This window comes from Micropterus dolomieu, linkage group LG21 (assembly GCF_021292245.1).
Source record: "Micropterus dolomieu isolate WLL.071019.BEF.003 ecotype Adirondacks linkage group LG21, ASM2129224v1, whole genome shotgun sequence".
Lineage (NCBI taxonomy): Eukaryota > Metazoa > Chordata > Actinopteri > Centrarchiformes > Centrarchidae > Micropterus > Micropterus dolomieu.
The window spans coordinates 6,968,867-6,989,179 of NC_060170.1; the positions used below are offsets into that span (position 1 = coordinate 6,968,867).

Here is a 20,313-nt window from a genome sequence, read left to right on the forward strand (position 1 = left end):
AACGGCACAAAAAATATTTCTTTGTGCACTTACATTGATCTTTCATGTGTATGAATTGGTTTTTGAAATGTTTATGTTGTGTACAAATTTGTAATTTCTGATCTAGAATAAATAATTCATGCACACCAATTACATTTCTTTCCCAATGACAGAGGAATTGAATTGATATTAAAAAAAATAACACAGCTTCACCATGCTGTGCAGGAGCTTCAGTCTAAATAGAATAAACCAAAATAAAGTATTTAAAGATACGATTTGGCTCTTTTTAGGTGTTAAATGAAGGAATTCCACTGTGAAAAAAAAAGTGAAACGTAACAGTTATTGGGCACTGTACAGTTGGTGCTACACTAACAAACACAAAAAACATCTTCTTTATTTGAACACTTGTTTTCCACTGCATGACTGAGTCAAAGTCAAGTATGCTGTAAAAGTACACATATATACTATATGTTCAGAACTGGATTTCTAAATTGAAATAGCTCTTTGTGACCGGAAGTGAAGTCACTGACAGTCAGATAAATTGGTCTCATGGAAACAGACTTGTCTTTAGCTTTGTTCCTTTTCCAAAACGCTCTTGATTTGGAGCTTAAAGGATAAGTGTTGTTCTACATTTTTTTCTTACTAGCAAATCCCATGAAAAGACTAAAACCAATATGTGTTAGATCGTCTCTCAGAACTTTCTGACTTCCTGTCTGTGGCTCTCCAGGCCCATTGGTCCCCACTGACGCCTCAAATATTTCAAAACAACTGACAAATATATAATATATATCCAAGGAAGGTTAAATCAAAGGCAACTGATCTTGATTGAAGATACTCCAAGAGGCTTCTTCAGTTCTTGCTTTAACCCCCCCTTGGATAACTAAGACCTGGACGACTGAGCATCTTCACAGATATATAATATATAGTTTAATTTTTAAAAAGCTCAGTAATTTCCTAAAACCGCTGGCCAATGCTGATTTTACCAAATGTTACTATATTAATCCACATTTGGTGGTGTGTGTTCATGGTGCTGTAGGAACATGTCACCCAGTGCAACCGTGTGGCTCACTGACGTGTTTTAATAGTTTTTTGGCGCGGCTCTATGGCACACAGGAAGATGATTTATCAGGTGTTGATACACTTGTTAGTAGATGCATTCATTGCTGGTTTTGTCCGCACATGGGATTTGGTGACAATCAGATCAGACTCATCCAGACTGTGTGACTAGACTCTAGCCTCAATTAGGAAATGTTGTATTTGCACTGGACTTTTTTTTCTTTATTCCTCCATTTCTGTCTTGTGTGTGGTGCATTCAAACAAAATCTGTGTTAATTAACTGACAAAAGCTCAAATTGTAATTTTTCTTGTTTATAAGTTGATACATACAGCATATATTGGTTAGCTACATAACTGGCTAATTAGCAAACAAGCTCATTTTCTAAACATAAAAATCAGACATATTGGTCACAAAATGAGCAGTTTGTCTGTTCAGCTCTGTCAGAAACAAATGTTTAAGCTTTAGAAATATCTGCGGCTGTTAGCAGTTGCTCCAGACCTGTAGATCTCCAATATGGCTGAAGGGAGATAGATAGTATATCAGTCCAGCACAGTATCAATGCTGCACCCACAGCACAACATTTATATAACATGTTCATTTGGTGTGTTTGCAACACAGAGTCAGTGCAGTTTGTATTGATCAACCTTTCCTCCTGGCCAGCAGGGCAGAGCTGTCTCCGCTCGGCCTGTTCTCCTAGACGTCGGTGCTGACGCTGTGGGTGACCACCTCCCTCATGGTGACAGAGCGGATAAGGTTGAGCTTCTGATAGAAGCTGGCCAGGTCCATGGGCAGTTCCAGGTCCTGCTGCTGCACAGTCCTGTAGCTGATCCTGCGGCCGCCGTTGCACAGCCTCTCTGGGTGCTGCAGGTAGAAGGGCAGTGAGCAGCGAGCGCAGGACGGGCAGATAGGGTGTGAGCGTTGACACCTGCGCGGCGGTGGTGTGGGGGAGTAGCTGGCAGACCCGTTGGCCTCAGTGAGGAATGTGGGAGGGTAGGCCTCTGGGTCATCACCATAGCGCTCTGGCGTTGGAGGCGTAGGGGGAGCAGACAGAGCCAGGGGGTGGAATGGCGACATGGTGGAGAGATCTGCTTCCTCCTCTTCCCCCTTCTCAGACTCCTCCCTCTTACAGCAGTAATACTGGAGCAGTCAAACACAGGAGGAGCTACAGGTCAGAGGCATTGTCAGTTACCATCAACATCCATAATGCAAAAGATATGAGGTCAAGCAGACGCTAATAATACATCCTGTGATGGGATCAGGGAAATCAGTGTGTATGGTGGAATGGAACAACACACTGAGAAGTAAGTTTGGTGAAACAGGTGAACTGGATTTATTCACCATCCCTAACCATCCTTTCAGCCTCAACTTTTAAACTACATTAGTTTGGACATGTGTGCGTGTTTTGCTGAAATATTTCCTGGTTTGATTAAAGGAATGAACAACATTAAACATGGTTAGTATAGATATAGATAAACGGTCAGTTGTTTGGCATGAATTACTGAATGTCCAACAACAGTTGTTGTCTGCCTGGATCTTGTCATCTTGGCAAAACTAATTGTGCCGTTTTAAATGAATGTGGGCCAGGGACATAATGCGTGTGTGGGAGGGAAAAGGCCCTTTCCCTACTTCCTGCCTCCCTACTTCCGGTGTCCTTGCTTGTTCAGTTCAGTTCAGTTCATTTTATTAGTATCCCATGTGGAAAACTTGACTTGCAGTCAGGGTAAAACATAAAAGAATCAGATAAACACAAGTACAAAAAAACAAACAAAACAAACAAACAAAATAAAAATGACCAGTATATACAGTACACTAAAAACACTATAAAAACATTAAACAATCTCTAAAATGTGAGGTTACCTGAGATGCTTTCGCAGGATTATTGTACTGGGAACAAAGGAGTTTTTCCTCCTATTGCACTTGTATTGTGGCAATCTAAATTTACGACTTGAAGGAAGAGTTACAAACTCAGAACGAAGAGGATGGTTTTTTCAGTGACACTTATCTTCGAACTTGGTCTGCATTTGGATTTTAACAACATTCCTTAAGAAATAAAGTTTCTTGACTGCAACTTGCATGATTGAGATTCTATCGCATTGACAAAATCTGTCGACAGAAACAGACATATATACACCAGGCAAAGTGTTCCCGCCACAGTAGGTGTCTCCAGGACCACATTGTATGTGTGTGATGACACAGACTCACAAGGTGAAAACAACTACAGTTGTGGCAGCTTTTGAGGCCATGCTACTAATCCTTGTGGACTTCGGTTATGTGTATTATGTGATGTGTGTCAAGTCTGTGAAAAATCTCAACAACTAATGGATGGATTGAAATAAAATGTGAAACACACATTCATGTTCACCCCCAGATGAATTGTCACAACTTTGGTGATCCTCTGGCTTTTCATCTAGTACTGTCCACAGCAAAGGGTAACGTGCTAAACTAGAATGGTGAATATGGTTAACATGATACCTGCTTAACATCTGCATGTTAGCATTGGCATTGTGAGCATTTAGCTCAAAGTACCACTATGTTTAAGTAGCATGGCTGCAGACTATTATTCTTGTTAAAGTTAAATACTATGCCGTGCATTGTACTTGGATTATTTTACAATGGGGAGTCTTTTTTACTACAAGGATAAAAAAAAGATGAGTCTAATCTACCCATCAATCCATTTTCTGCTGCTCATCTGGGGCTGGCAGCAGCAGGCTATGCTAGGTAGCCCAGACATCCCTCTCCCCAGCAATGTTTTCTCTTCCGGGCGGGATCTCTCCAGCGTGTTCTGGGTGTACACCGGGGTCTCCTACCAGTTGGACGTGTCCTGAAAACCTACCAAGAGAAGGAACCCAGGAGGATCCCAATCCGCTGCCCCAACCACCTCAACTGGCTCCTTTCGACTCGAAAGAACAACGGTACTACTCCGAACTCCCTCTGGAGCTTCACCACAACGGTCCGGTCCAACGCCTGCATTACTGCTGATGCTGCACCAATCCACCTGATGACCTCACACGCCATTTTACCCTCACAAGATCCCGAGACACTTGAAGTCCTTCACTTGGGACAGCAACTCACCCCCAACCATGGTCTAGTCGAATCTAATATTACATATTACATTTATATGACATTACATTTACAATACATTTAACTTTAGATAGAACTAGCATTTATATAGTGCTGGAATCATGTGGTAAGTGGCAGTTTCTCTCATTTTTGAATGAAAATCAGTTATGTACATAAACATTAGACGTGTAGTGAACAGCAAAACAGTCATACCTGTAACCTACATAAACACAGTACAGCGACGATGGTTAGTAAGATGACTGTAGCCAGAATTCCTCCTGCGATGACCACTGTCCCGGCTGACATTCGAAATCCTCTCCATCAACAGCCTGCGGGGGGGAGGAGGATGAGGGGCATATGAAGAGGGGGAAAATAAGAGAAGGAGAAGGAGGAAAGTGGGATTAGAGAAAGGTCGAAGGAGACAGGGAGAGTAGCAGGAAACAAGGGAGAGAGTAGGAGAAAAGATTAAAGGGGAAATGGAACGGAGAGAAGAGTTAGGATGAGATGGTGAATAAGGAAGGAGTGAGGAAAGAGAGAAGGAGGAGGGAGAGAGGTACAGGCCAGGAGCAAGGTAAGGTAAGGAGAGAAATGGAGGAACAGACGGAAATAAGATAATGAGAGGAAGGGGAAGAGGGAGTAAAGGTGGAAGAAGGTCAGAGAGGGGAAGAGGAGATGGACAGTAAAGAGGTGAAAAGACACAAAAGGGAGATAAGAGATGAGGAAAATTGGTGGGGAGGAGAGAGAGTATAGTGAGAAGAGAGGAGAGGGGAGGAAGAGTAGAAGAGACAAGGGAAGAAGTGAAGAGAAGATGAGAAACCAGGAGAAAGAAAGAAGGAATATAGGAAAGGAAAAAATAAGAAAATGGGAGGAAGAGATGAGGGAAGACATGAAAAGGTAAGGAGGAAAATGAAAAGTGGAGAAAGAAAGTAGATGAGGAAGAGGAAAAGAAGCAGAAGCAAAGCAGGAGAGAGAGAGGGTGAAAAGACAAAAAGATGAGGAAACAAGCATGTAAGACAAGGATGACAAGGAGGGCGTGAAGAGGAGAGAGGATACAAGAGGATACAAGAGAGATAATGATGATATAAAATTTTACGACTCCAATGTATAACTCCAAAATGTTTGAACTGGTTTCGCTTGCCAGCAGCCATTACTGAAAATACTGCTGATCGATAGTCATCTTTCTGTTCTGTTACGACTCAGCAAACACTTTGGGCAGTAAATTAAGCCGATCATAAAAATGAAGTTACAGTTAACAAAGTGCAAATATTAGCAGGTCTGATTCTGATGATGATGACTGATGATGAATACTCACAGTAATTACCACATGTGGGATGTCAGCAGCAGGAAACACATCTTTACTAATCTTTGAAGACTTGAGAAAAAAAATATTTTTCTATGAACAAAACCTTCCAGGCATGCCTACCAATTAATTTATGTTCTTATTTTGAAATATTTTTCCAGGTGAGTGCAATCAGCTGACGACCCTCCCATTCAGCCATTTGCCTGCTGAGGTTGAAACAGGGGAAAGCAAGAACACCTAGCTTTGTACAAATGTAAAAAAATAAAATGGTACCAGCAAGTATAAAAACAACTACTGAAGGAAACAAGGTGTAAAAAACATCACACATCTTCCTCCTGACAGGCCAGTCATACTTAATAATTCACTGACACAAGAGGTCCTTGTCAGGTAAACACAAAAACATGTGAACACATGCCGTCTCTGAGGACAGTCTCTAAAATGTTCATAACCAATAGCAAGAATGGTCAAAACTACAAAAACAAGTTGTTATAAACTGCATCAGTCAGGTTCAAAGCTATTAATGATACAGGCCTCGAGGTTCACAGACATTTTAATATTAGATGAAAATGTAAATAAGCCTCTTGGTTAGCATTTCATGGACTAACTGCATTCCATTAAATATTTGGCATGTTTTACTTGAAGGCATTCAGCTGAGTGCTCCCAAAGCAACCTAACAATTAAACAATTAGCCAACAGAGCGCAAACCTCTGCAAACACAGAATCACTCTCCAACCTGCAGAGCTGCAGCCTCCAGGACTGTTTATGATGGCTTATAATGGTATTCCAACACGCTTTGGATAAAAAAAATTATAATCGTCTAGTGGATGAAAACTATATTCTGCACCTTCACTAGTATTAAAGCCGTTTTTTGCAAAAAATTGGATTGAATTTAAAAGATCTGCTTATAACTTTTCGAGAATGAAAATAGGAGCTAACTGAAGAGATAAATTTAGGACAGGGTTGATTTTTACACAGAAGAAGGAGAAATAATGAAGGAGCCACATGGTTCTTCAGTTTTTCCTTCATTTGTGAATGAAGACAAATCGTGTCTGTTTATAAAGTCCTTCAAATGATATCAGCGCCCGAGAGAGACATTATGCATTTTATTATTCACTTTTCCTTCATGTTTTATGCAATACCTCCAGTCCAAATCAGATTTAAGTGTCCATTAGCAAATGGAAAGAAAAATCAAAACACTAAAGAGACACAAGCAAAGCTTCCTCAACATTTAATGTGATGACAAATGGAAATGTAAGCAGTTCCCCTGTAGGCTTCTGCACTATTGTGCTCTCAGCAGTCAAATGTCCTCCTGAAGAGTGGAACCATTCATCCCTGTTAGATCAGTATTATGAATTTTAATTATGGATTGCTAATATTCAGCTTTCCCAGGAACCAAAGAAGCATTTAAAAAATGTGCACTGATGAATAATAAAGCACCGGCAGACAGCTGAAGAAAAAGTCACGTGAAGAGAGACGTGACTTATGTGAAGCCATCATCATCCCATTTCCTCTGCTTCCTGTGTGGGTGTGACAAGGGTCGGCAGGAGTGTGTAGTATCCGTGGGACTCTCATTCAACACGCCACGAATAGCCAAGGGGCAAAGATCTCTGTGAAATCTGGACGAACACGTAGTCTCCTGAGGAGATGTTGCAGGTAGATTCTACATGTAGACTAATGTGAAGGCTGATTTATGTGTTGTGCTCACTGGTGACAGCACCATTACTGCAGAATGCATTTAACAATCAAAGCAGTGTATTTCTGCCAACATGACAAAAACAGAATTTGCTCAAAGAGAAACGTTTCTAGTTATAGCAAAACTTTCTTAATTCACAAACATATCTAGTTAAAACAAACATTTCTCATTATAACATGATAAGCATCTTCTCATAGCAATACGGTGTTGACACTAGAAGATCTAGAGATTGTGACCTACGTCGGGAACAAAAAAAAACATGCTTTATGGTTTAGGTTTTATTTGACAAACATTGATGAAATTCTTCATTCAATAAAAATCCAATGCATGAAATTTTAAAAGTGGAATTTTGGGGCAGATTACCCAAAATTTAGGATAATCAGTTAAACAAAATTTACATTCAGAGATTTTTCTATAAACAAATTCGCATTTAGGGATTGGTATCATTACAATATTAACTCTTATCGGTTTGGATCAATACTCTTTGGTTTTTCATTTTTGAAAGTGCTTTTTAAATACTATATTATTTAAAAAAAAAAAAGAATAGATTTAGTTAACCTCATTCACTTCACTGTCTCCACCACCGCCTTGCTTTGCTGCTGGCCGCTGAATTCGCTGTGTGTGTGTGTTTGTGTTTGAGCTCATCCCCGACACAGGAAGCAGGATTTCTATCATGTCATCATGATCATGAGGACAACGTTGACACAGAAACGTTATTTTGGGGACTGGTTCCAGGGACGCTGCAATGTCTCACCTTCCCTTTGGCTGCATGGACAGTAGCTGGATTTGTAGTGTGTTTAAGCACAAGAAATTATATTTATTTATATATGAATATACAGTGTAAAACAGCTACACACAGTTTCTCACTTTAAAAAACACTGAATAGATTTTCAAAATCCCTCCCGACTTTTACTCCCAGAAAGGAGTTCCTGTGCATTCCTCCCCATTTCCTCCACTGCTGGTGTGTCAGACGGGAAGAACATGCAAACTCCGCACAGAAAGGACCTCCTCCCTACACAAGGTCTGTGTAGGGAGGAGGACTTTCTCCCAAAAGACTGCTGTTCATATCCCATGTGAAACCAAAAGTCAACTGTAGCTGCGGTTACATGGGCAATATATCTTCAACCTGATTAAAATCATTGATGTAATCTCTGATCTCTAATCATGAATACAGATTCCAACTTGACTGTTTACATGGATACTGATCGGATATGATGTGTGTTTACATGCACCAAAGCATTTAATCAGAGTACACATTTTTCGTGGTTCTGCTGGAAATTAACTGAAACTGAAGGAAGGAAGCAGCGAAGCTGACTCGATGCTGCCTATTAACCATAAATCTGTGTGCCTGGGGTAGCGCACGAGAAATGGACACAATGGTGCACAAACAAGACAAATTTGTCTACAAATGTAAGTTTTTTTTAAAGTTTTTCACTTCGATTTTTGAAAAGTTAGTGAGAATAAACACAAACTACTTTATTAGCCCGTGACTGTAACCACCTAAGTTTGTTTGGTATGATTTCTGAGGCGTCTGTTAGCCATTTGCCTTTTCAATAGCTAGCTAGCTGACGCTAAGGCTAGTAACTGACAGCCAGAACAGAAGCAAGATGGCGTGCTGCCCTAAAAGGCTGTTCGAAACCAATGTTATTGGAAGATTCCTTCACTCGAAAGTGGTGCCTTCTGAGGCATCTGTCTATTACAGCAGCGAGGCATGGACGGCAATGGTAATGGTAGACAACATTGCTGTTCAAAGCTAAAATATTTTTACTTTTTGCCGTCGTCCATGAATTTACAACTATGACATTACATAGTTCAAGGAGAAAACATGGGCAAATGAGAAGATAATAATTTTGGTGCAACAACACCCGGAATAATATGATCAGAGCTTGAAATCCTACCGAGATATTAAAGCTGACAAATGGCAGGCAATCAGCACAAAGGTAGGTAATATTGAAAGTGTGTTAAGCCATATTACATTAGCGATCTGGCTAGCTATTAACATCACCATAGCAACATATTGTCATGTGTGTTTCGTTTTGTCGTCCTGTCATTGTGTTGTCCGTCTGTTTCAATCCATGTGAATGCAGCATAGTTCCTAAACTTGTTCATGTTACCCCAACATGGGCACACATGCATGTGAAGTACAAGAAAAACACTCCGATGGGGTGACATGCCGTGCCGCCACACTTACATATTACACATTACATCAGGACGTGTATGTTTGAACTTGTCACCACTCAGAAGGTTCAGGTACACAACCAAACACCGCCATGAGCTGCTCCTCTCAGCACCCTGAGGCTCAACTAATCACTGGCTATTGCATTGGGATTCCATAACAACGGAGCCCACATCAGCATCGCCAAGGGCCAGAGAGTTGTTTACACCCACTCAGCCAGTCAGCATCACACACAAATCACGAGACACATACACTCAAAGGTCAGCATCCATCCTTCCATCCTTCAGTGCTTACTGAGAACACAACCTATCTGTCTTTTTAGAAATCTAAGAAATTTAACATCTTATAAAATAAATCTGATATAAGCACATGCACTGCCAAAAATCTCCATCTTACCAAGCACCCCTTGTCCATTGTTAAATTAAATCTAATTTTCTGATTATCTTATTTCAAACTGTTTCCAATACACCTCAACTTGTACTAAGACATTGGTATCTTGAAACAAAACAAAAAAAATAAGGTTGCTGCACAATAATCAAGAAAAGTGAATCTTGATCCTAGAAAATTCTTAGTTTGTTAGTTGTTTGTGTTTCACCAGACTATCAGACTTTACTGTAATATTAAGATTACTGTAACCTGCTGATGCAGGTTATATGTGTTTTTAAAAGGCCAAAACCAACATTGATGATACAAAAATGTATTATGTGTGAATCCCAAGACCTTATGCCAAACATTAAACTGCAGCTGAAAATAGTCTCTTACAAATGCAGTATTTCCTCCTGTTTTTCATTTTTAATTTTTATAAAAACTATAGTGGCCAGCTGTTTTAGAAAATCACTGAGCAAAAAAATTTAAATTAATATTTAGATTAATGCTATTTTTATTATTATTATTATTGCAGTTATTATTGCAGTACATTGCTCAAATATCCTTACAGCAATATTATAGATGAGGTAACTATAAATTTTACATTGAAACAGGGCCATACTGCATTTCTGAAAACTGAAGTTATATCCTGGGTAATTTTTGTGTCTCAAAAGCAGTCAAATTTAAATATATATTTAATTTGGCTGCTTTTAGGCCAATAAATAATTAAAGCAATCGGTACTTCTTCCCCAGAATTTTATTGCAGACAGTGTGGAGAAGACCTTAGACCTTTATACTGTCAGATAGGGTCGGCAGACAAATGAACTGTTAAATTAAAGAATTAAAGGTTAAAATACAAATAATTGAAACATGACAAGACCTTTTATTTAGTCTGTGGACAAAATGTTCTAAGGGGGTGAGAGTATGGTGGACTTGGTGGACCCTGGATCCCGGTTCTAGCCCTGTATTGAGCCGGTAGACACAATAACCTATCAATTCCTAAAGCACCATCATTTATAAAACGAAATTGTCATACCACGACAGTCACCGGACACTGGAACTTGCGCAAACGTGCACGCACACGTACACACAAATGATTGGCATTTGAGCAGAATAACAGATGTGATATGATTATAACAAAACATCAATAAATCATAATATTCAGTTCTTCTTTGCAGGAGGTGGGCTACATGGAGTTTCACTTTAACATCCACATTTACACTCGTCCGTTCAATAAGTTCCAGCAGCCTCCTGCACTCAGGTTTCAGGGTGTGGATTCACACATCAGTACCACACACACTCTCACACACAAGATCAACCAATTACTTTCTATCAGCTAGTAAACGCTGTAATTATGTTTGCAGGTTATTCATGCAGGTTAAAGTTAAGTTCTCTTCTTTTTTTGAACGACATTTGCAGAGAAATATTGAAATATATTCTTGATTTCCGCGCGTAAAAGCGGTGGCCACTATAGACAAAATTATGCACAAATTAAGGACACCGAAAGATATTTGTTTTAATTGAATACTCGATTACTGTATAATTTACTGAAATGAAATTCCATATAGTTATTGGAGCGCTCTTTTTACGCATTTGGCACAAACCGCTAAACAACAGTTTTCTGGCACTTTGTGCCTTCACCACCCAGACACCTCAGACACTTCCATGTAAACAGCTTGTAATCTTACCCATCACATTAGTATTCAGATCGTCCCATGGCGTCCCCTGCGGCACTTCCAGCTCGGGGCGCCCCGGTTTGCAGGCGGAGGTGACGGGTAGGAGGGTCGAGTTTCAGCTAGGAGAGGTTTTACCAAACCTATAACGCTCAGCTAACAGCAGCGTTTTACATCCACACACACATCTGACCTGTAAGAATGAGGAGCAGAGATCTGACTCGGTGCGTCAAAGAGGGGAAAAAGAGCACATTTGTCTTCACATTTCTTCTGTAATTTCACAACCTGTGCTTTGTTCCACAGCTGGAGATGTTTGAAACGCGTCGGGTTTGCTGGCGAGAAAATCTGACAAAACTTTAACTTAATGAAGAACTGTTTCCTTCGTTGTTTCGTTTATTATTTTCCAGCTATAAGTGCAGAGCTGAATGCTTAAAAAAAAAGATGTTCAATTCATTAAAATCCCACAATTCTGAAATACTTCCTCTGCAGGTCCACAGTTTTTCTCTTGGCTTTAGTCTCAACAAAACCTTCAGAGAGAAAAAAAGAGAAAACCAATTAGCAGCTGATCCAAACTCACGCAGGAGGATGAGTTGCTAAGAGAAAAGCTCGGGTCCGCTTATAATTAATTGGGAGATGTATGTTCTGCACACCGGATCCGGTCTCATCCTGTCTGCGTTGCAGCGCGTTCATTTCCGATGCTGACCTGACTGGAAGTGACCGTGCGTCACAGGAGCGCGCGCTGCAAAAATACCTGGAGGATGCATCCAAGTCGCTTCAAATCCCGGTTGTGGTCATTTTAATTTGACTATGTACTGAATTAAGTGACATCTTGCTGATAGTGGTGGAATGATCTGTGTAATTCGGTCTTATTTTCAGGGGGGAAATATGTTTCACTACACTGGAAGATAGGCCTAGAGAAACAGTCTAACTAATTTATGGACATTTGCATTTAATATCTAGTGAAAATAACATTTTAGCATCACATTCTCCAACTGAATTGCTTGCTAAAAATGATATTTCTGCACCTTTACAAGCTATTTTAGGTGATCACATATTTATTGACATTAAGTAGTAGGATTTGATCTATGCAGGATAACACCAGCCGGTTGTAGCTTTAGACTTGTTGAAGAATCAGTTTACAGAAGACAGAACTTCAGAAGTAAGGACTCTGAATAAAATGTGGAATAGTTCATGTCAGGATTTCCAGACTGTCTTCTGTGGCTGTTCCTCTCGCTATCTCCTCTCTCTCTTCCATCACTCCACTTTGAGCCCTACCAGGAAAAGACGAGTCTACAGCAGGCCGAGAAAGAAAATATTTTAATGTGTGAATTATTTAGAGGTTAAAGCAGGCTGAGATTCCACTGTATTGTACATACAAGAATTTGTAATATTAATGAGTGGAGACGTTAGAGGTTATTTCTCCTCTTTTCTGCTGCTCCTGCTGTGCTTCAACACATCCAGTCGCTCCCAGTGGAAGCTGCTGCTCTGAGCAGAAAAACCTGATTTTTGAGTCAGACTTGGACTCGCGGTGCAAAACTTCACTGACATGACTGAACAGAGAAAGTCTGAGGATGTCGACATGGTGATCTGTGTTCTGCGTTGGTCACATAACATAGACAAAAATTAATAAGAAAAGTTGTACATTGATTGTACAACATTGCAACTTACTTTTTTTGGTGTAAGCATCTCTCATTGTTTGAGATGCCTAAAACGAAAATATGTCTGGTATGAGTCTTGCCTGTTAGTCACAAAACCTCTTTGGGAGGAGGACGGATCGGATAGATCAACAAAGCATACAACTTTAACTCAGGAGACAGGAGAATGTTGTTTGCCTTCCATTTCCGATCACCATTTGTTTCTTTCAATCATGACCATGATCTTTCCCCAACCTAACCTAGCAGTGGCAGATCAGAAAACACTCATATGAGTCTTCTGCTTATAGGGGTGATAGATCAGATGGGTCATTTTGAAAGGCAATTATACATTATTTTATTTTGTATAACATTTTGTTAAATTTGGAGGTCTTATTGCTCTTTGACTTTGGAGACAGCTTGTCCTCACCAAAAAAGATTGTATATGTTGTCTATTTAAGCAGCTAATTGCGATCCACTTTTACTTTGTTGTAGCCATATGACTATAGCAAAGGAAGTCAGGTGACAGTGCATTAAGAGCAAGAAAGTTAAAGAAAGCAAGGATGGGCGGGACAAACCCATGAGACCAGTTTTCAAGTCCAATGTGAAACCAAGTCAAAGCGTTATGAACTTAAGTCACATACTTATTTACATTTTAATCCAAACCACAATGTTTTCCTAAAACCAATCATGTCGTCTTCTTTCCTAAACCTAATATATGTGTTTAACATCATGTGACTTCTGTCATGTGACTTAAGTAACGTAGTTAAGATCTGGTGCGACTGACGCTGGTGTGGTACTTTCCAATGGTCTTATACTATATGTGATTTTGGGAAATGGTCGTATGTGTCATTTTTGGGGGCATTAACAAACAACCCATTTTGTCATTTAGGTATGAGGATATGTTGGTTCACATCTTGTCTACAACTGTTTTATCATTTAGGTTGGAGGACGTGTTGGTAAAAAATGTTCACAGATGATTTGACATGAGGTGAAATGAGGCCAAATGTTTCAAGTGTGAAACACATAATATGAACATGAGAACTGCTGTGTTCCTCCTGCTGTTAACAGAATACTCACTACACTGATTTAGCATTGCACACATGGTAACATGTCGGACTAACTATGAGCAGTTTTGTTTTTCAGTAAAAAAGATGCACCAGAGATATCGTCTCTTTTATTCCACACATTATTCTTCCTTGTTAAAACCAGGTGCCTAGGTTACCCACAGTGCAACTAGACTGTGGACAGTTCGGCCTGAGATTGTGGTGTGTTGTGCTAGTACGGGTAATGGAGCTAGGAGCCTCTTTCCTGCAGCAGAGATGAGGAGCTGGCTACAGAGGTCCGGTAAGATGACTTATTTCTCTTAGGTGTCACTGTTTAGTAGACATGATCAAATTTAATTAAACAAGAAATTGAAGTAGCAATGGTTTAAAGTTTTGATAAATTAAGATACAGACAATGCTGTTAAAAAAGAATCAGCAACTCTTTGTTCTCCTCGTCACTCCTCCACCTCTGTCCTCTCACTGCCTGTCCAATGGCATCGCTCAATAAGACAAACAGGGTCTCAGTGTAAGTTATACACTTAGCATTGATTCCCATGGATTAGCTTACAGTAGGGACAGTCTACACCCGACAAGGTCAAGTTACAGGTCAGCACTGATGAGGCAAAGTCTGATACAGACGATGCATTTACTGTGTCAGACGGAGCTTTTACAGTGAAGAGCAACTGACTCAACCGAACAACAGCTTTTGATTAATTTGTACTTTCTTTAAGGAAACGGAAAAAGAGGTCTTCAGTGAAATAGGCTGACCATTTTCAGGCCAGGCAGACTTCCAATAAAGGAAAGTCCTTTCCAAGAGTGAAATGAGAGGATCAATATTAATAGTTACAAAATAACCACAGAGATGTGTCATCAAAAATGTTAGAAATCCCAAAAATATATAAACCAAAAGGTTTTTTTTTAAAGTAACTTATCCAATTTTGGATGCTGTATGAGAAGTGTAGCTGTATACTTTTTATTATAGAGCAATGGCATAGTCAGTCTTCCTGTCAGTCAGTCCACCACTTTGACTTTTGCAGACTACAATAAACAACAATCAGATGTATTGCCATGAAATTCCGTATATTCATAGTCCCTAGACGATGTAGGTTATTATTTTGCGCTATCCTTTAGTGATCCCCTTGCTTTTCATGAAGGCAAAGACTTTCCTATCAGCTTATGTGTATAGTGCCAATTAGCAAATGGCAGCATAACTCTAGACTCTTATTATTGTTGTTCAATTACTTGACTATGATGTCATGGTGTGACTAGTTTTGTAGTTCCATATACCTTGTTCTTTGTCATGTTGGTTATTCACCTGATGAAGACCTTTGAAATGTTGCCAGTTTTTCCGTCCAATAAAATTCTGGCTGCTGTAATCCAGTGTGCAGATTTATTTTTAACTTGCACATAAACAAAAATATAAAAACAGCAGCTTGTGATTTTAGGGGGAGGTAGGCTACGTGCTAGAATTGTTTCCTGGCAATCAACAGCCAGGGGCAGTCACTGGGCCTTTCCGAAATTAGACCCATGCCACTTCCACTCTGATATGGAGTGTACTTTGGTCGGAGTCAGCCTCACAGCCAAATCGAGCTCCCTAACGCGGGTTAGGATATAAATACAGGGGCCAACTTTGAGACAAACTTCCCTCTCCCGCCAGCGTAAATAGCATCTGACGTTACCGCTGCACTCACTGCTATGTGTATGAAATAAACAACAGTTGGATTAAGATTCTGGATTGATGATGAGGAAAAGTGGTTTTCTTTCAATAACGAAACTGAAAGCATTTTTCATTTATTTTATTTCTATTTATGAACCAAATTATTTTGGTTATATGTCGAAAATTTCTTTAAGACTATGACTTTAGTTATTTATATAAAAGAAATATTATATTCTTTTATGAAAAGATTGATATTCATACTAAATGAAAAGCCTATATATTTGAACCTCTATTTTAAATTTAAAACAGTTAAAATGTATGTAAGACTTAACGATTTTTCTTTAAAGCCTTTGTTGCTTGTTACATGATCCCCCTTTGTATCTAGTTGTGTCATGTTCTAGTATTCTGCCTTTCTGACGTTAGCCTATTTTGTTCTGGCTGAAGATTTTCGTATGAATACAATTCAATAAAAACAACAGTTGGATTGCCATCGGACAAGAGCATGTTTTTTATCAAACACAATATGACCTTTGGGCTACGTTGTTAACCTGTGAATGGTGATATGAAATGTTAGTGTAGTTTTGGAATTTAAAAATACTACATGTTAACCGACGAAGTCACAATTCAAATTTGAAAGAAAGGTCCCCCATCGTGCAGCAAAGGCTGTTACACACCTTCAGCAAGCCGGCATCGGTGCTCACTCGGCAATGGAGGGTTTAACAACCCACTACCACTCCACCCTCGCTGGTTTCTGATGGCACTCAATGTGGCCGACCCTCCGCATGAACCCGCAAACAGAGGGGAAGTAGGTAGGGAGAGGAAGTAGCAACCAGTTTCAGAAAGGCCCACTATGTGCAGGATCACAGAGTGTTGTCATTGCATTTATGTTGCCAAATTTGTTACTTTTGTGCCTGTATAGAAACCAATACCAAAACCTGGGCTTTCTGACAGTATCTGGCAACCCATACTAGAGAAGCGGTACAGAAGTAGCGAGTGTATAAATACATTTTTGTTTCATCAAGAAATTGTTGCAGCTCCACACCACACGCTGTTGTTTTCTGGATATATAAGTGGTAAATTAACAACATAGGATACTAAGTGGTGGTTTATTTCTCACGCTTCTCAGAGCTAGGCTAGTGTTTTCCTCCTGCTTCAAGTCTTTATGCTTACCTAGCTTACCTGCTAACTAGGCTAACTAAGCAACAAGACAAGCATGTTGCATGATGTTAAATTCTGTCATTCATAAGTTTGGTTTCTTTATTCTGCTTTGCTTCCTCTTCCTTCTCAAGGAGGCGAGGATCTGTGTCCTCCAGCATTTGTTCCACTCTAGTTCATAATCCTGACTGACTCAGAGGAGTTGCAGAATCCTTAATGTGACACAACATCATGATACCCACCAGATGCCATCATCCTCCTTTGTATCTCTCACATCCTGACAAGCCCCTTTCAACACACTGCCTCGCTCTGACTGATCTGAGCTCTTGTTCTCTCAGTCAGAACATCAGCCAGAACATGGCCGTCACCGAGGGAGCGAGGATGTTTCCATCTGCCTCCAGCTCACCACACAAATTCTGCTTACAACTACAGCATCATCACAACAAGCTGCAGGACTGGATACCAACTGAAACATATATCCAACTGAGCATTTACATCCTCATCCTGACTCTGCTGAGGTACAGCAACCTCCCATTGTTACTGAACTGCTACAGCCTTCTGATCCCGCTGAGCTGCAGCAGTCCCTGTCTCCAGCGGCTCGCCTGCCTGTCGCGCTGCTGCTACCGGCCTACAATCCTGTTGCCCTGTTGCTGGCCTCCAGTTCTGCACCTCAGCCGTTCTTCACCAGTCCCTTTGCAGCATTCAACATTTGGAAGACCCATTGTGCTGTTTAGTTTATATTTCATTGGAAGAAGAAGCTAGTTAGCCTATAGCCTATGAAATCATAAAAATAAAATTGTAAGTCCTGCATAAATTTGACTTATTTTGATATGCAGTACTCAAGTGACATTTAGAAAGAAGTGGGGGGTTTCAGAATATACAAATAAATGCCTGTTAATTTATCTCTTGAGATGTTGTAATAAAAACAGTTCTCACTGATCAGAATCAATGCGACTCCAGCCTTTGTACAGCCAAATAAGCTGAATGAGTGGAAAACAACAGTCTAATCGACACTTGTCAACACAAAGTATTGGCACTGAAATTGTGGAGTGGAAAATGTGCTCTGCAATCATTTATTTTTCACAAAGTTCTTCTAAAATATATATATATATATAATCTGTCAAATGTGTCTTTGTTGCATGGTAGCAATCCTGCGGTAACCAACACTGGACACTCTGCTGGATGCTTCAGGGGTTCTCATAATTACAGCAATAACCGTTTAAGTGTGATCCATCAAAAGAGATAGCTGAGGAAAAAAGGGGGGGGGCAGGATACGAGCCTTGATAGACCACTAAACTCCCCGGCCAGAGTGACTATTGATTTGTGGATCTGCAGGGCTGAGGTCCTGCACGCTGGGGAACCATAAAACCTTTTACTCAGGGTTCAGATCACAGAGAGGAGGCTTCACTTCAGTCCTTAAAAGACATAAAGACCAACACTCTGCAATCTAAACTTTTCTTTCTTGTAGTCTCCATGTTTGTGTATTTGACTTCATTCATAAAATGTACTTTAAATAATAGTTTGATTTCATCATTTGTAGATTATTGTTGAATGTTTTCTCAAGCAAATGTGTATGTTTGGTCAGCTGAGCTTGTGTGACTCAAAGGTCAGAACTAAACCAAGGAGGTTTCAAGATTACTGCTGCATGTTCATCAAAAAAGCAGTTTTCTCCTTTTTCAACCCCATTAGTGTGTTGGACAGTCAGTGGTTGTAGATTTGTGATTGTTTTGTGTTAATATACATCTTGTTAATTTACAAATAACACATTATATTAAAAGTAAAACAAATACAAAATAATAATATACACTGAAAATACACTGAACTAAGCTGTAGCTGTTTGCTAGAACAATTATGCTGGCATGTAACATGTTAATCTTTATGTTAGTAAGAACTATACATGTTGAGTTGTAAATAAAAAAACATGTAGCCTTATTTTTAGTTTTACAGAGGAGAGAAGAAAAGTCTGCGTAAACTCCCTTCAACGTTAGTCTGCATCTGTTCTTCTTTGAAGCCTCAGTTATAAATACTTGATGTTTAGGAGGTATGGTGTTTACATTTACATATTACGTATTACTGGTTCACTTCAATATTGGAATTGATTTACTCAAGTACATTAATACAAACAAATTTTCCTAGGAGGTGTTTGTGCAGAAATATCAACAAGCAGAAATGTATGTACACTGGCCAGAAAATGAGCGACAGCAGGGTTTCACATGCTGTTCATTCTCATGGTCAGAAATACACAACAGACAGGCAACTAAACATATCAGATATACATGGAGCTTTCAGTCTCTGTGCAGTGAATCAGAGGGGCATGAAGTATAAAGTAAACACAGACACGTCTTTGTGGCAGTTCTCTGCCCTGACAGATCTTCAGCCCTCATTAAAACGGTCTGTTTTTAGAAGAGATGACTCCTCTAGCTTCTGGCAGCCTCAGTTAAGTCAGTCCTGACAAACTGTCCTGCAGGAGTGAATCACAGCGACATACTGGCAGTAACACTTTCTGTCTCAGCAAATCACGGGTCATCCGGTGAAACAGTTATGAAAAAGATGAATTTCGTCATCTTTATTTATCCAGTAATTTTGGAGCATGTCCTTTTTAGGAGGAAGCCGGAGCACCCGGAGAGAACCCATGTGGACACGGGGAGAACATGCAAACTCTAAACATATAATATGTGCAATATAATCTTAATACCCGAATTATGTAGGAATTTAAAAACATTAAACATTTAAAACATAAAACCATCATAATTTAAGTCTGGTCTTTAAGATGACTTAAAACCTTGTTTATTTGCGCAACATTATTCAATGTTAACAAGTATCATAATTGGTATCACTGTGTACTATTAGTTAATGTTACAAGGCATTATTAAACAAAAACTTGAACACATTTTTAAACTGGACAGGACCTAAAATGAATTTCAGATTCTGTCAGTGTCCATGTGTGAGAATGAGTGATATGTGTAGTTACCTGAGACAAACCACAGCTAGACAGCAGAGTCTATGGTCTCAGGAGGGGTTTAGTCGGCCGTTGTATGTACTTGTGTTGTTCCGCTCATCTCGTGTTACAGTTTTTTCCAATTGCTAACACACTAAAATGACATGCACAGCACAATTATTTAAATGGACACACAGAGACACTTCTTCTCAAATCTCCAAAAGTCTAAACACATTTTCTGCTTTACACGCATTTTGCATTTCAAAATGCCACTTTTTAAATGCACTGAACACAGTTCTCTGCATAAGACACAACAATCTGACATAAAGTCACATGTTTGCCATTTCAAAACACTACCATTCAAAATGACACTACATGAGCTAATTGGCCAATTACATGTGCCACCTGGCCAAACACCTCAATGGTTAATTGTTAACACTTCAATCAGGATGTAAGCACTATGAAAAGACCACTGGTGAGCACCTTCTTTTTTACAACAACAATGGAAGACGTTGCAGAGAGAGGAAGAGGAAGAGGGAGGTTGAGAATAAGAGGGGGAGGAAGAGTGAGAGGTAGGGGTAG

The 20,313-nt window shown here is 39.7% G+C and overlaps 1 protein-coding gene and 1 long non-coding RNA gene across 3 annotated transcripts; one reads left to right on the forward strand and one right to left on the reverse strand.

The window, feature by feature from the left end:
* Positions 1-1,331: 1,331 nt before the first annotated feature.
* Positions 1,332-11,958, reverse strand: LOC123960843 (protein FAM163B). 2 transcript variants are annotated; one of them, XM_046035820.1, is made up of 4 exons: positions 11,590-11,958; positions 11,320-11,497; positions 4,310-4,425; positions 1,332-2,173 (listed from the first exon to the last, which is right to left on the reverse strand). In XM_046035820.1, exons 3-4 carry the CDS (start codon positions 4,400-4,402, stop codon positions 1,730-1,732), a joined length of 537 nt encoding a protein of 178 aa, XP_045891776.1. In that variant the 5' UTR covers positions 4,403-4,425; positions 11,320-11,497; positions 11,590-11,958; the 3' UTR covers positions 1,332-1,729. The 2 variants fall into 2 exon arrangements, with proteins under 2 accessions (XP_045891776.1, XP_045891775.1); XM_046035819.1 differs by having other exon boundaries at positions 11,320-11,958.
* LOC123960844 lies at positions 8,731-17,639 on the forward strand. The gene is made up of 3 exons (XR_006822609.1): positions 8,731-9,029; positions 14,148-14,282; positions 16,928-17,639. It is a non-coding gene; the product is annotated as an uncharacterized LOC123960844 (long non-coding RNA).
* The last annotated feature ends 2,674 nt before the right edge of the window (positions 17,640-20,313 follow it).

Excerpts from the sequence above, each read along its gene's own strand:
- LOC123960843 (XM_046035820.1), bottom strand. The coding sequence starts at position 4,402 with ATGTCAGCCGGGACAGTGGTCATCGCAGGAGGAATTCTGGCTACAGTC. Across the intron at positions 2,174-4,309 it reads TGTGTTTATGTAGGTTACAG|TATTACTGCTGTAAGAGGGA; the intron begins GTATGACTGTTT and ends TGACTGCTCCAG.